General features: G+C 34.7%; 1 protein-coding gene across 1 annotated transcript; it reads left to right on the top strand.

Annotated features, from left to right (window-relative positions):
• Window positions 1-2,191: 2,191 nt before the first annotated feature.
• Window positions 2,192-3,460, top strand: LOC149237113 (cysteine-rich repeat secretory protein 38-like). The gene is made up of 2 exons (XM_089366755.1): window positions 2,192-3,041; window positions 3,205-3,460. Exon 1 carries the CDS (start codon window positions 2,210-2,212, stop codon window positions 2,915-2,917), a length of 708 nt encoding a protein of 235 aa, XP_089222881.1. The 5' UTR covers window positions 2,192-2,209; the 3' UTR covers window positions 2,918-3,041; window positions 3,205-3,460.
• Window positions 3,461-17,135: the final 13,675 nt, after the last annotated feature.

Raw genomic sequence — 17,135 nt, 5'->3', positions numbered from 1 at the left:
CGTCAATAGCGACTACCATGCGGAAAAAAATGCAGATTGCAATGATTCAATAAAAGGAGAACGGGCCGGGCCGGGCCGGGCAGGGCAGGGCTAGGGTCAATCCGGGTTGGAGATAAGTCTATGGCAGCATAATGGAGCATGTGCTCTTCCTACTTTCCACAGCAGAGAATATGTCTTGGATTCTTAATCTTTTCTACTCCTGTGTAGCGACAGTTGTCTACTCTATAATTTTCTTCATGCCCACTTTTCCATGGCGATTTCCACGCGCACGTAGGAGATCCGTGTCCACAAATCATCATGGCTTATCCAGAATCTCTCACAGGCGTACGATGCAATCATTTGACAAAATCTGCTGTGTGTGAATCCAAGTGGTGTGGTGGAATAAGATAGTTTGGTAAGGCCTAGGTTGTTCAAGAGTAGATTTTTTTATGTAGTTGATGATGGAAAGGAAAATATTATAGTGGGATGTTCTTTTAAAGAAAGGATGGAAAGGCCCCAGTTTATTTGTGTGTAAATAATAGTGAACTCATGGATTATTGGTTGATTTTTGTTTTTTTTTTTTCTAATTTTTTTTTAATATGGTTTTTATTTTCGATATATAAAGTTTTTTTAAAATTTTTCGGAGTAAATCATATTATAATTTATTTGTCTATGCATTTTCAGAAATTTTTTCGGAGTAAATCACATTATAATTTATTTGTCAACAGACTTTTTCAATATTTAATATAGATCACAGAAACTTAAATTCAATAACAAAACTTTTTTGTTTAAATTTTTTTAGAATTTTTGTTTCCTGGTGTGTATAATTAAGAAATAATATAATTATTTTCCAAAACTCTGGAATTGATTCGAGAGCTATTACACACAAAATGGGAGTGACATTTTTGGAACACACCAGACCTGTTAACACTAAAGAGAAAAGAGTCGAGGATGGTTTGGAGATTAATGATGGTTGGGTGTCGCTGTTCTTTGACCCGGTAGGTCAAAGTGCTGGATGTGAAGCTGGGACAATTATATATTTATATAATTAGAGGATAGTTAATAATTAAATGTAATCTAGGCGTGGATAAAAGAACAAACATTATCGCATAGCTAATGATAATGCGGATAGTTACCTTATGGTTAATATGTGATAGTATTTAGATTAGCAAGGGATTCAAAGATATTAGTGCAATGGTTTAATGGAAAAAATTAACTCAAACTTATGTTAATGAAAAGTTCGACAATTGGAAGAATAATATGATTATTTATAAATTTCACATATATACCAGCAGAATAATCTCATAAACAAGCTCTACGCTCTTCTCTTCATAATGGATTTATCTTTATTTTAAAGTTTCACAAAAATGTTTTATTCTTTTAACTATCCTTCAATCTATTTGAATTTACCATCATTTCAAAAAAATATACAATTTTTTTGTTTTGAAATGTAAATTTCGATAATAACTTTTATGACTAACAATATATGCATTATATAACCAGTAAAGGGATTGTATTTTTTGATTTCATATGAACTAACAAAAAGTAATGAGGTTTTTTTTAACTCACCATGGGTTTTCGGAAACAACTTTTATGACTAACAATATATGCATTATATAACCAGTAAAGGGATTGTATTTTTTGATTTCATATGAACTAACAAAAAGTAATGAGGTTTTTTTTAACTCACCATGGGTTTTCGGAAACTTTTAGTCAAATGAATTTTTTTGTTTAGAAAGTTTTTGAAATTTTGAAAGTCATAGAAATTTTAGTCATATTTTAAGAAAATTTAATTAAAGATTTTTGTAAATATAAATTATAAATGTTAAACTTCAAAATTTGAAACCCTATAAACAATTTTAATAATGTTTTAATTTATTTCCACTATTAAAAACATGATTCAAACACTATTTTAAAAAAATAAAATTACCCAAATTCCAATCACTTTTAATTAACGTCCGGCCAATTCTCCCATCACTCTCCTCATTAGACGATTCCGATGGAAAATAAATGCCGTAACTTACGCAAGGGCATCGAAATTCTTTCGGCTGACCAGTAAGTTTGTCGTGCTTCTAATTTTCCATTTTCGTCGTCAATGACTGGGTCCACAAATCAGCCGCCCTTTTGAAAATGAATCTGAAAGTGAATACTATAGCTTTGTAACGCCACTGGATCGTAGGAGCAGCTACACCTATCAGATCAAAACAAAGAAGAGGGTTGAGGTTCTTTGATGCCAATAAAGTTGAAACCATTAATCATCCGCGTGTTACTTATTGTGATCAGTTTGTGTAGGTTTATGCCCCTTTCAGAAGCTGATCCAGAAACTACTACGGTCTGGGTTGATTGTGAGAATAGCCAATATAGAAATGGTAGCGCCTTCAAAAATAATCTGAACAAGGTTTTGGATTCACTGGTGAAAAACGTTTACCCCACCAGATTTAACACTTCTAGTTCTGTTGTTCAGGGGAAAAACAGCAATAGTTCGGTTTATGGGCTTGTCCAGTGCAGGGGAGACTTAGATTCTTCCGATTGTAAACAGTGCGTATCCACGGCCAAAGCAGAGCTCGTTCAGCGATGCCAGAACATTTCTGGGCTCATTCAACTAGACGGCTGCTTTTTACGTTATGACAATCATAACTTTTACAGCAATATTGAAACCACGCCAACAAATTTGATCTGCAATGGGGGTACAAGAAGCCAGCCACAGAATTTCACAGATGCAGCTAATGCCCATCTCTTAAACATTACAAATAAAGCTGCACAGAGTCCCGAACTTTTTGCTGCAGATTATTCACTCGCCGTGCCTTCTTTGATGGAACATATCTACATCATAGAAATGTTGGAGAGATCTATCCCAAACAAGCTGCGGATCGTGCCTAACCTCTGCCTACTCAGCAATAGGATTATGCGAAACTGGAGCTATTGGAGCGCAATTTGAATCTAAGAACTGCTATTTGCGCTACGAGGTTTATAAATTTTTCAACACTTCAGTCCTCCCGCCGCCACCGCCGCCTCCGTGCCCTCCGCCTTTTGCGCCGCCGCTGCCCTGAGAAACTATACCGGTAACCTAATTTAGGTGGTTGGTCATGATGAGCAATATAGTGGTTTCTGAAGCATTTCATTGATATTTGGCGAACTACAAGAATAATGAGTTAACTTAGATTGGTTTTTGTAAGGATTTCATAAATTTGGCGAATTAACTTAGATTTTTTGTCCAAATTGCAGAAGGCCAAAACGTTGGATAACTCTGGGCGTAGTAGCCGGTACAGTTAGCAAATTTTCGGTCGTCGCATGAGGTACTCTGTAGCATTAGTTATTGTTGAAGGGTATCATATACTCTCTGGTTCTTACAAGCCATTGATTTCTTACCGCCTATATGCGGGGATGTCAATGAACTAAATAAAATGTGTGGCCTATTCTCACATTTTTCAGACTCTGTGCAAGTAATATCAGAACAATAGAGCACCTGTCCTTCCTTGTGAGCTTCTGTTGGGGATTTTTCTGGTAAAATCTCAAAAACAAACAAAAACTAAACACACAGAGGCAATGCTCTGTTTCTCTCCACATGATCTTTTTTTTGTGCACAGGGAAGCTTAAAAAAATTTTGACTGAAGAACAGAGTATCACACCACCAGAAAAAGATTTCTATTCATTAAAACAAAATGTCTGATACATATTCGAGAGGGATTCACCAAAAATACATTCAACAAAACTCTGTCTCCACCTGAGAATTTACACTGCTGGGTAAAATTCTCTTTTTCCTTTTACTGCTGTAAAACCATTTTACTCATACTGCTGTAAAAAAAAATTTACACATGCTTACCAAAAAAAATGCGCTCTTCTGTTCTTCGCGGATAGCACTGCTGTGCATTATCCTCTCTCACACTACAGAGTTACATTACAATGAGCAACATACATCTTATGCACTGCTGTGCCTATCAATAACAAAAGACTGGTGTATTTTTGTTGTTGGCCACGCTGTGCATTTCATACTCACTTCATTACATACGCGTGAGTTTTTTTTTTGTATAACAAAAATGGTCAACGCACATTAAAAAGAAACATAACATATATAATATATATATGCCATATAAAGAAAAACATTTTTTATGTATGTTAATATATGCCGTATATAAAGAACTTCAATATTTTACCAACGCATATGACACTGCATTAATAACAGGTATGGTCAACCAAACTTAAATCTTACTCCACGCAAGTTCATAAATGCTAGCTCGAATGCATGTTGAGACGGTGGACGGCGGAGACTGATGGAGCAGATCGGACGGCGGAGGAGAATATCGGGAGGCCTCTTCCGGCTGAACGATAGCACCCGAAAAGTCAGACTTGCTTACGTATGGGGAGAGCCACGCGTCTGCACTATATTGTATCGGGCTCTTGTGTACGGAAACCACTTTCTGCAGGAAGGCGGTCCGATATTCATAAAATGGTTTATGGTTTCGTTCTGGCGGTTTTGGGCGTTGTACGTCTGCCCAGTTGAAATTAGATTTCAACACTCCCCTTTAATTTCAACTGCTGGGCATTCAGTCATACCCAGACACTTTCTCAAAAATTCAAAGCTTTTTTGATCCAATGGCTTTGTCAAGATGTCTGCAACCTGTTCTTGAGTCCTGCAATCTTCTAAGACAATTTCTCCATTGTTCACCAATTCTCTGATGTAGTGAAACCTTGTATCAATGTGTTTCGTTCTCTTATGAAACACTGAATTCTTTGACAATGCAATAGCTGAGCTATTGTCACAAAAAATCACTGTCGCTTTTGCCTGCTCTTGGCCTAAGCTCCTCAACATTCTTCTCATCCAAACTGCTTGACATGCTGCTGCTGTAGCTGCCACATATTCAACCTCTGCTGTAGACAATGCTACAATGGACTGCTTCTTAGAAGCCCATGAAATGGCTCCTGAACCCATATGAAAAACATAACTGGAAGTGCTTTTCCGATCATCTACACTTCCAGTCCAATCACTATCAGTGTATCCAATTAAATCTGAATGTTCTGAGACAGTATATAAAATTCCAAACATTTTGGTACCTTTGACATACCTCAAAATTCTCTTTGCTGCTTGCCAATGTGCCTCCTTTGGCCTCTCCATGAATCTGGAAATTAAACTAACAACATACATAATGTCAGGCCTAGTTGTTGTTAAATACATAAGGCTGCCAACAATACTCTGGTACAAACTTGGATCAAAATCCTTGCTGCTGTCCTCTCTGCTGAGTTTTAATCCCATTACTGTGGGAGTGATCGTTGCTTTGCATTCTTGCATGTTAAATCTGCTCAATACTTGATTTACATATCTTGCTTGTGAGATAAAAATTCATTTTTCATTTTGATCTACTTCTATGCCTAAGAAGTATCTCAAGAAACCCATGTCAGTCATTTCAAATTCTTCTTTCATGACTGATTTAAAATTCTCAATGAGCTGATCATCATTACCTGTGAAAATGACATCATCAACATACAAGACAACAATCAAAATTTTACCATCTTTTTCGTTGATGTAGACGGTGGGTTCTCCTTCACACTTGTCGAATTCATTATCCAATAGATAGGAATCTATCCTGTTGTACCATGCTCTTGGCGCTTGCTTCAGCCCATAAAGAGCTTTCTTCAATCTGTACACTTTGTGCTCTTCACCTGTCTTCTCATAGCCTAGAGGCTGTTCAATGTAAACATCTTCCTTTAACACTCCATTTAGGAATGCTGACTTCACGATCATTTGGTAGACTTTCCATTTGTTTTGAGCTGCTATGGACAGCACTGCTCTCACAGTTTCCATTCTTGCAACCAGGGCGAAAGACTCCTCATAATCTCTTCCATACTGCTGCTTGTACCCCTTGACAACCAGCCTTGCCTTGTGCCTTTCTATCTTGCCTTCAGCATTGCTCTTGGTCTTATAGACCCATTTTACTCCAATGACTTCTTTACCTTTTGGTAGCTCAACCAAATCCCATGTTTTGTTTCTCTCTATGGCATTCATCTCCTCATCCATAGCTTCTATCCATTTCCTATCTTTAATTGCATCTTCGAAATGAATAGGATCATCAACATGACAATACAAGGAAAATAAGGAATTCATTCCTTCATCATAAATATCACTTAGATTTCTAAATTTCTTATCTCTTTCATTTGGTGTGCAAGTGCTTGAAGACACACTTGAATTTCCTCTTTGTGGTGTGCTTGGAGAAGCACTCTCATTTATCCTCAATGGTGTCCCTTGCTGTCATTGCGTTGGCGCTGCTGTTTGGGGATGCATTTCAGCCACCTCCTCATCATCTTCATCATGAGACAAATAGTTTTTAACATTAACTATCTTCTCTATGCTTCCATCCCAAGCTTCCTCTTCAATGAATTGAACATCTCTGCTGACAAAAAATTTCTTGGTCGATGGGATATACAACCTGTAGGCTTTGGATTCCTCACTGTATCCAATGAAGATGCATTTCTCCCCTTTGTTGTCCAACTTCCTCCTTAGCTGATCTGGTATGTGTGCATAGGCCACACATCCAAAAACTTTCAAGTGGGTGACACCTTGCTTTCTCCCACTCCATGCTTCTTCCAGCACTTTGTTCAACACTGCTTTTGTAGGACACCTGTTCAAAATATACACTGCACAATTTATAGCTTCAGCCCAATAATCATTTGGCAAATGCTTTGCCTTCAGCATGCTCCTCGCCATATCCATGATTGTCCTGTTTTTCCTCTCGGCAACTCCATTTTGCTGCGGAGTGTACCTTGCTGTAAATTGCTTATTAATTCCATTTTCTCTACAAAATCGTAGAAACTCCTTGGAGATATACTCACCTCCTCTATCAGTTCTCATACCTTTGTCCTTGAGCATGATGTTGTCCTCTTTGTTGGCTGCTGCCTTGGCCTTGGTTCTGATTTGGATTGCTGCCCCTTCCTTGAGCATTTGCTAGACTGTTCCTTCCACCTCTGTTCTGACTTCTGCCTCTTCCTCTCTTGTTTCCTCTGCCTTGACCTCTTCCTCTTCCAAAAGACATCTGGGTCTTGAAGGCTTGCTCTAGAGATGAGTTTTCATTCCTACTCAACCTCTGCTCATGTGTTATCAGTGATGCATGTAGCTCATCAACTGAAAAGTTTGAGAGATCCTTTGTCTCTTCAATGGTGGTGACAATCGCATCAAACTTTGAGGGTAAGACCCTCAATATTTTCTCCACAATCCTCCTTTCTTCAATGGTTTCTCCATGAGTCCTCATTTGTGTGATCAGACCAATCACATGTGTGAAGAATGAGTCAATGTTGTCTGACTCCTTCATGTTCAGATTTTCAAAATCCTTCCTCAGCAATTGTAGTTTTGCTGTCTTCACTCTCTCCATGCCTTGATAGGCTGTCTTGAGGGTTTTCCATGCTTCATTTGCTGTCTTAGCTGCTGCTAACCTTGGAAACACACTCTGGTCTACTGCTAGATACAACAACACACGGGCTTTTGAATCCTTCTTCCTATTGCTCTTTAGCAGATCCTTCTCTGCTGGAGTTAATCTATTGAACTCATTTTCATCTGCTGGTTCTTCAAAACCATCTTTAACTATTTCCCATAAATCTTGAGAGGCAAACAGGGCTGTCATGGTTATTGCCCAATAGTCATAGTTTTTTCCATTAAACTGTGGGAGCTGAGTGTTAAACATACCCATACCAGTGCTTGTGCTGGCCATTCCTTGCATCCTTAGTTATGCTTCAATTTCTTGACTGTGTATTTTAAAACAACTGACTGCTTCTTCAGCAACACATAAAAAAAACTTTGTGAAATACCTGAGTATTTTCTTGACTGAGCCTTCACTCTACTGGAGAAGATCTACTGCTGCAACAAGAAGACTCCTCCCTTCAGCTTCTTCAACAACTTCAAAGAGCCTAAGCCTGCTCTGATACCACTGTTGGGGATTTTTCTGGTAAAATCCCAAAAACAAACAAAAACTAAACACACAGAGGCAATGCTCTGTTTCTCTCTACAGGATCTTTTTTTTGTGCACAGGGAAGCTTAAAAAAAAATTGACTGAAGAACAGAGTATCACACCACCAGAAAAAGATTTCTATTCATTAAAACAAAATGTCTGATACATATTCTTCCTCTTTGCTGAGAGGGATTCACCAAAAATACATTCAACAAAACTCTGTCTCCACCTGAGAATTTACACTGCTAGATAAAATTCTCTTTTTCCTTTTACTGCTGTAATTTTTTTTTTTTACGCATGCTTACCAAAAAAAATGCGCTCCTCTGTTCTTCGCAGATAGCACTGCTGTGCATTATCCTCTCTCACACTACAGAGTTACATTACAATGAGCAACATACATCTTATGCACTGCTGTGCCTATCAATAACAAAACACTGGTGTATTTTTGTTGTTGCCCACGCTGTGCATTTCATACTCACTTCATTATATACGCGAGTTTTTTTTTGTATAACAAAAATGGTCAACGCACATTAAAAAAAACATAACATATATAATATATATATGTTAATATATGCCGTATATAAAGAACTTCAATATTTTACCAACGCATATGACACTGCATTAATAACAGGTATGGTCAACCAAACTTAAATCTTACTCCACGCAAGTTCATAAATGCTAGCTCGAATGCATGTTGAGACGATGGACGACGGAGACTGATGGAGCAGATCGGAGGCGGAGGAGAATATCGGGAGGCCTCTTCCGGCTGAACGATAGCACCCGAAAAGTCAGACTTGCTTACGTATGGGGAGAGCCACGCGTCTGCACTATATTGTATCGGGCTCTTGTGTACGGAAACCACTTTCTGCAGGAAGGCGGTCCAATATGCATAAAATGGTTTATGGTTTCGTTCTGGCGGTTTTGGGCGTTGTACGTCTGCCCAGTTGAAATTAGATTTCAACAGCTTCAACTAGTGATTCTAAATATCTCAATTAGGCAGCATATTTGCACAAACTCAAAAATTAATACAACTATTTCAGTATTGTCATTTGAGCTTAAAAATGAGAATCGTGATTACATAATCTGTCTAGGGTAGGGACTTATGAGCCACGACATTAAATAACTGTATGACATAAACCATTTATTCATCCAAGAGTTGGTCATGTTGTAATTTTTATTATTTTTTTCCCTTGTCGAAATGAATTAGTTGAGAGTCACTTGTGTGGGACTTTTAGATTTTCCTCTTCTTAAGGATCAATGGTAAATGATTTAGGAAAGTCAACAACCTCGCAATGAAAAGACGTCTAGAATCTAGATATACAGGGACTTGTGCTACCAGCATCCGGCCCCGTTACCAGTCATTGAAATTATTCGATCTCCTTACCATAGTAAATGATTTTCGTTTCGTTTGCGCCAAACTCGAGTAAATATTACCAGACTGAAATATATATTCGCATGGAAGTAGATTTTTTTTATTTTTATTTTTTTTTATGTTTTTCAATTTGGTGAAACAATTTTTTTGAATTAAATAATAAATAACAAAATATTTTTTTAACAAAAATATATATATACATACATATATATAACAGCAACTTACAAAATCTAAAAAATTCATACCTTAAATTTATGATTTCTAAAACTCTAACAAATTCAATTGAAAAATATACCCAAAACCTGTACGGCATACTCTTTTGCGTTTGAAGTTCTTAGCTGGTCATCTCGTCAGATTAAAGGATTTTTGCTCAGAGCTTACATTTTCGTTGTCAATTTTTTTTTATGGAATGAGAATAAAATAATATTCATGATAAGGTAATAAGTGAATCATGAGTGTTGCTTAAAATTAGCCCTTAATATGTAAATAGGCTTTTTTAGAATGAGAATAAAGTAATATTTGATGATAAAGCAGTAAGCTAATCATAAATGGTGTTTAGAATGAGCTCTTAACATATATACAGGCCTTGTTTTTTTTTTTTTCCTTTTTAGAGTTGAAAGTCAGATTTTTTTTAATAGAAATTCGAAATCAATCTTGTGGGCACTAACGAACCAATCTTTATAATGAATGCAATTAATACTTTTAAAAATTAAGACTTTTAATACATTTAGAAAAATCAAATATACATTATCTTTTTTTTTATAAATTAGTTTTTTCTTCATTGAAATTGTAAATTTTTTTATGGTTAATATTATATCATGAATTTTAATATTTTATAAATTAGATTTTTCTTAATTGAAATTGTATTTTTTTATTGGTATTTTATAATTTATAGTCTTTTAAACATTTAATTATAAAATAGTTTTTGTTATTGAATTATATTTTTTAATTATAAAATAATTTTTGTGGTTGAATTTTAGTTTTTAATTAAAAAAGAATTAACATCTTTAAAAACCTTTATTATTAATGGATTATATAAATTTAATAGAAAAAAATAAAAAACACAGTGAGAATACCTTTTTAAATCACACGTACAAATATTGAAATGGTACCATGTAGGCTACGCTTATAATAAACCATTTATACATGTATAAAGCCTAGGCTCGAGTTAACCCACGGTGTAAGTAACTCCGACTTTTTTGTAACATTGATACGAGTCTTGCGCCATCGCCGTCAATAGTGACGGCGATGCGGAAAAAATTGCATCAATAGCAGCGGCCATGCGGAAAATTTGCAGATTGCAATGACTGGCAACAAATAATTGGCCAGCCCATTGGCGGTAAAAGCCTGCCGTATAATTCTAATATTATAGAACTGGTTTGTCAAAATCCTTTATATAACTGTTTTGTCAACAGCCAACAAGGATATAGACAGACTCTATCATTAAAGGTTTGGCAGGTCAGTTATTTTCAGCCACTCAAAATAAAGAGGAGGACGAGCAGTGCAGTGCAGAAGTCAATCCCCAGTAAGGGATAAGTTTATGATAGGATAAACAACTCGATCCTTATCCCTGTGCATTTGACTGTTAATGTTCTCCGCAAGTTTTATTTAATCTGTTATATGTATGTCCATCATTGAATATTTACTCTGTTATCGAGTCATAAATGTGAGGTAATATAAATAATGTATTTATTTCCATTTAATAGTTAACATATACTAAAAACATATTTATGTCTCGATAATATAATAAATAAAGCTTGCCCATATGTTTGCTTTCTTATAAATTAGGGTTGTTCCATTAAACATCAAACACAACTACATCATATAAACTAGAGAATTCGAACTAGAATATAGACCAAGAAGAAAAAAACATGTGCAACTTACACAAACAGACGAGATGTATTCGAAGTTTAGGTCTGATACATACAGCAGCCCCTCAGGGCTTGACGGCCTCTCGACCTAATTTCACATTGGATTGGCCGCGAGCACAAACATACTTGTGGGCAATTTAAAACAAAAGAAACAAACGCTAACAACACACGAGGCATCACAAATTAACGAATATTACATAAAATCCCAGAAAATATTGTCCTTCTAACGGTTTTCACTATGTTTTAGAAGTATTTGGAATCAATTTTTGATGGGTTAAGGGTCGATGTTTTTACACCCATTTTTATTGAGTATGAATATTATTAATTTTTAAATAATTTTTTTTATAATATTATCGGTCAATATCATGACTTATCATTAAAAAAAATCTAAAATATTTACAAATATTTTATTTTAATTTAATTGGATAACATTTTTAAAAATTAAAACTTAATACTTAGTGATGGATATTCACTTCCATTTTCAGTAAATATTATTAACTTGTAAATAAGTTTTGTTACAATATCATGTACCAATACTATGACTTATTCATACCACTTACTAGAAAACCATAACTCATTTCAAAATATAAATATTTTATTTTATAAAAAAATTTAAATTTAATCTAAAAACAAAAAGCAAAGAGGAGATATTATAGTGGTGTAAATGTTTGTAAACATTTACATGGGGGCTTAGTTAAAAAATAATTAAGCGTTGAAGTAATTACTTGGCACTCTCTAGCCCAAGATGTAGAGATGTTGTAATGTCCTGTAAACATTTTAACTCAAGCAAATTAAAATTAGAATAAAATAAAAAATTATATATTGATAATTATCAATAAAACATTTTGACTTGGTCAAATTACATAAAACTATTAGATTTATATATATAAAACTAGTCTAAATCCATCTTAAGTCCGAATCTATTAAGGTGGGAGATATCAAATGTCTTGAGATACAAACCTTCTTTTAACCTAAAAAAATTTGGTCCCTCTAAAGACTTTATAGATCTAAAATTAAAATAAATCTAAACTAACAAAACATTATTTAAAAGAAATAATTCCTAAATCTCATAAATTTATTAAAATAATAATAATAAGAAAAAAAATAACAAATTAAGAATTCTTAAATAAATTACAAATTAAAACAACTTATTGCATAAAAATATAAATATAAACTTTAAAAAAATTACTTTGCAAAATAATTATATATATAAAAATTAAATTTTTACAAACATAATATTTTCAAACATCTTTTTTTAATTCAATATTGTTTTAAATAAAATAGTATTCATTTTGGGCCATTTGCAATTAGTTTGAAAATGATTAGTATTATGTCTCTTCATTCAAATAATGGAATATGTTAAATTTTATTATTATATTAAAAATCATAAAATAACATTAGCCTTTTTAGAGATTTAGTAGATTTTATGGTTTAACTTGGCTTATTACTTTTCAACTAGTAAGTTAACACTGATTACATTGTAATTTAAATGATATACATGTTAAATAGATTGATATAATTAATAATATGACAAGTTTTTTTTAATATAATTAATAACATTATTAAGTAAAGCATATGTGTGAAACAAGATACCTTGAATGTGGTTGAGGACTCCAGAAGAAGCATATCCATTCTGAAAGCCCTCAACACCTTCTTCATATCCTTGATCCCCAAACAGAACTCTGCCCTAACCCCAGATAAGTTCAGACCCATTGCTTTATGCAATGTTGTTTACAAAATCATTTCTAAGATCTTGGCCAACAGACTCAAACCTCTACTGCCTTCTTTAATTTCTGGGGAACAATCGGGTTATGTGGAAGGAAGGCAAATCCTGGATAATATCATTCAAGCCCATGAGGTGGTTCACTCTCTCACCAACAAAAAGCAGGTAGGTATGATCATGCAACTAGACATAGCAAAAGCATATGATAAGGTGAGTTGGATTTACATCAAAAAGGTCCTTGCCACTTTTGGGTTTGACCATGATTGGATCAGATGGGTTATAGCTTTGGTTACTTCACCCAGATTTTCAATTTTGGTGAATGGCTCGCCCTCAGAGATCTTCACCAGGGAAAATTTTAAGAACCCCCCCTAAATTTATATGTATAATAAATGGGCGAATCTCCATGGTATATAGGAAAAATGGAAGGCGATTTTATCAATAATATAATATGTATATATAACTTTTTGGCGAATCTCTCATCAGGCATGGCGAATATTTTACTCAATTATAAAATCTTATAAGATCTTGGTATTACCATGGGTTATAATAAACCTACAGCTTAAAAATTACTATTAGTAATTTATAAAAATTAATAAAATTAATAGTTGATTTTTATTTTGTTTTTTACTTTAACCAAGCTAAAATGTTTAACATACATTAAATTACAACATCCATCTTTACTCTGGTTTCCAGGTGAATACCATGGGTCAATACCATGTGCCATTTTTATTTTTATTAATACTAATATTAGGGTTAATAATGTTTTTTTGCATGGTATTAATAACAATCTAGTCCATGGTATTTGTCCCATAGTATTTTTCCCATAGGTTTCACCTAAATATAAAGCATTTTTTGAGTGTTCGTAAATATAAGGTGACTTATGGAGTAAATATAAAAAAATGTTTTATTTGTTTACCATACTTCTCGTTTATTTATATTTTTATTAATTTACCATACCTCTTTTACAAATATGGTATTTGGCCCATAGGATTCACTTAAATAAAACCTCTTTCTTGAGCCTTCATAAATAGAATGAGGGTTATGGACTAAATATAAAAAGAGGTTTTATTTATTTACCATACGTCTAGTTTATTTATATTTTTATTTATTCACCATACCTTTTGAGTAAGTATAAAAAGACGTTTTATTTATTTACCATACCTCCACTTTACTTATATTTTTATTTGTTTACACCCTTGCATGTATATAAGGTGACTTATGGAGTAAATATAAAAAATGTTTTATTTATTTACCATACCTCTCATTTATTTATATTTTTATTAATTTACCATACCTCTTTTATAAATATGGTATTTGGCCCATAGGATTCACTTAAATAAAACCTATTCTTGAAAATGGGCGAATGGATTCACTTAAATAAAACCTATTCTTGAAAATGGGCGAATGGAAGGTTGTAACTCCTAATTTCAAGGGCTAAATTTACCTTTTTTACCCTCTCCCTTAAAATAAGGTGGGCTATTTGAGGTGATTTGTAAAAATGTACTCTGATACAAAATATTCGCCCACTAAAAATTTAAAACCCCTTAATTTCGCCAAAGGGCGAACATTCGCCCCTAAAATTTTCTATGATCTTCACTTCTTCCAGAGTCCTCAGGCAGGGAGACCCACTCTCTCCCTTTCTTTTCATCCTCATGATGGAAGGATTGGGCCGAACTATAAAAAATGCTAAGATTTTAGGAGAGATCAAGGTTCTTCAAATATCGGAGAACAACCAAGCCTTAACTCATCAACAATTTGTGGATGACACCATGTTGCAGGGGATCCCCACGGTCAAGGAAGCTATAGCGTACAAAAAAATCTTAAGTGACATTGCCTCGGCTTCAGGTATGGAAGTCAATCTCTCCAAATCAATTTTTTTTTCTTTAATACTAACATTGCTATTCAAAGAAACATCTCCAAAATTCTGGGCTTCCAAGGGAGGCCCTCCCTTCGAAGTATTTGGGTATCACCCTAATGGATAAGCCAATGCGCAAGAGTATCTGGGAGCCGGTACTCAACAAGATGCAAGACAAGATCAAAAGATGGACTTTTAGAGCGTTGAACCTGGTTGGAAGATTGATTTTGACGAAGGCTGTTCTGCAATCCATCCCTATTTTCTTTTTATCAGCCGTGCCAGCTCCCAAATGGGTCTTGCAGCAACTCAGGAACATTCAAAGAGACTTTCTCTGGGGCAAGGATGAAACAAGAAAGAAATGGGCCCTTGTGTCTTGGAATAATGTCTGTAAACCCAAAAATCATGGAGGCGTAGGCTTAGACGATCATGAGAGTCTAAGTAATGTTTTAGGAGCAAAACTCTGGTGGAGATGGGTCAAAGAATCAGGGGCGCAATGGGCTAAAACCTAGAAGGAAAAGTATGCAAGCTTCTGGCAAACGAGTGATGTCATCAAAATGACTAGAAGCATAAAAGGCTCGCACATCTGGAATAAAGCATGGGACAATAGAAGCCTAGTTCAGAACAACAGCTTCTGGGAAATTAGAGAAGGAGAACAAGCTCTTTTTTGCTAAGATAAATGGCAACAAGAACTGATGTTGCTGAGGGATGTGCCACGTGGTGACCTTTGGATGGGCCACGTGGCAGCCTCCCATTAGGCCACCAAGCAAACTACAACTAATCAAATTGTGACAACATGCACTTGTACGATCTTTCCACTTTGCAAGCCGTGATTTATCGATCATATGCCCAGTAGGCATGCTGATGTCAACAATATGAACTACCTAGTCAGCAACCCAGTCAGCACACCTGAATTTTTTTTTAGTTGTTGAGCTAAATGATCCGAACATCATAACTTTTTCATATGACATCAAATTGAGGTGATTCAAGTTTCGTCGGAATTAGAATGATGCATAATATGAATTGATGCTAGTTTTAAAATATCCTGGGCACTTTCATATTTGAGAAATTTTTTTATGTCTGGATCATACCTCCCCACTAGGAACTTTTGGTCTCCAAAATTTTATCTTCTCCTAGTAAACAGAATGAGGAAAAAGCCCAAGAATTTCGCAATCACAATCCTTAATGTTTTATTTTTGATTAGTGCCTTCAAGCTCCAATCAAGGTCCTCCACCTATCCTTTGTGTGAATTCCTTACCATCCTATTAAGAATTGAGGCACAATTCTTATAATGATGCATAAACAAAAACATTGATGGATGGCATCTGAACATTCTCTACAAACCATCTCTCATGGCTCAAACAACTTCATCTTAAATTCGTTTTGTTGAAGAAAAACTTGACTTTGCATCTTGGAAATAAAAATCAACTCAATGCTTGCCATGCATTGATTAAACTTTGCTTTACTATCCTTAAACTATGCGTGTACACAAAAGTATTATGGATGCAATATTTCAATGACACATTTGGCGTTGTCCACAAAAAAAATTCATTTCGTGTTCAATATTTATTAAATATTTTATTCACAAAAAGCTTCATCTTAAAACACTTGTATCGATGAGTACAAAACATAATTGTAGACAAAATGGATGGAAAACATTGGTCATCCCAAAAATTCCTCAAACAATTGTAGCCATAAACAAGCCAATGTAATATGACATGTCAATGAAAAACATACTTGTTGCAAATCGTGATTATTCTTGTTTCACTCTACAAAATACCCAAAATAGGTAATGAACAACAAGTATTTACAAATTTAGAAAGCAACAAACTATACACACAGTATACCTAATCTTTTCCTCTACTACGCTTATGGGTTCTCTTTCCACATCTATTCTGCTTTGAACGTTGCCTTAGGAATTATGCCATTATCATCTTTTCCACTTGATTCTTTCCTTGAATTGGATTGTGTGATCTCTTTATCCTTCCTGGGATGAAGTTCTGGATGAAGTTTCCAACACCTATCATTCCCATTCCCATTCATGTTACAATGGGTACATAAATACTTTCACTTGCCCATTGATAAGGACATCTTCAAATTTGAGGGAGGTTCATGCTTGATGCCGAGAATTTGGTCCATTCTTTTGACCATCACTTTGCATCGCTCAAAATTAGCCACACAATGATCAACTGCATCACAAAAAATGCAAGGATACATGTCCCACAAATAATCAAAATTACCAACATTTGGAAAATTCCCATGACATTTATACATGTTCCTGGGGATGTAACTTTGATGATGAGAACTGGATGACGACATGCAAAGTCCTTTAAAACATTCATCTCTCTTGGGAGATAAATTACCATTATCACTACCATATTGGTTAACATATCATCATCTGATG

Source organism: Pinus tabuliformis, chromosome 8, assembly GCF_031772625.1.
Source record: "Pinus tabuliformis cultivar Carrire ecotype Pingquan chromosome 8, CPIR1, whole genome shotgun sequence".
In the NCBI taxonomy this organism is placed as follows: domain Eukaryota; kingdom Viridiplantae; phylum Streptophyta; class Pinopsida; order Pinales; family Pinaceae; genus Pinus; species Pinus tabuliformis.
The sequence above is the reverse complement of the archived record's forward strand: the minus strand, read 5'-3'. Positions and strand labels throughout refer to the sequence as shown.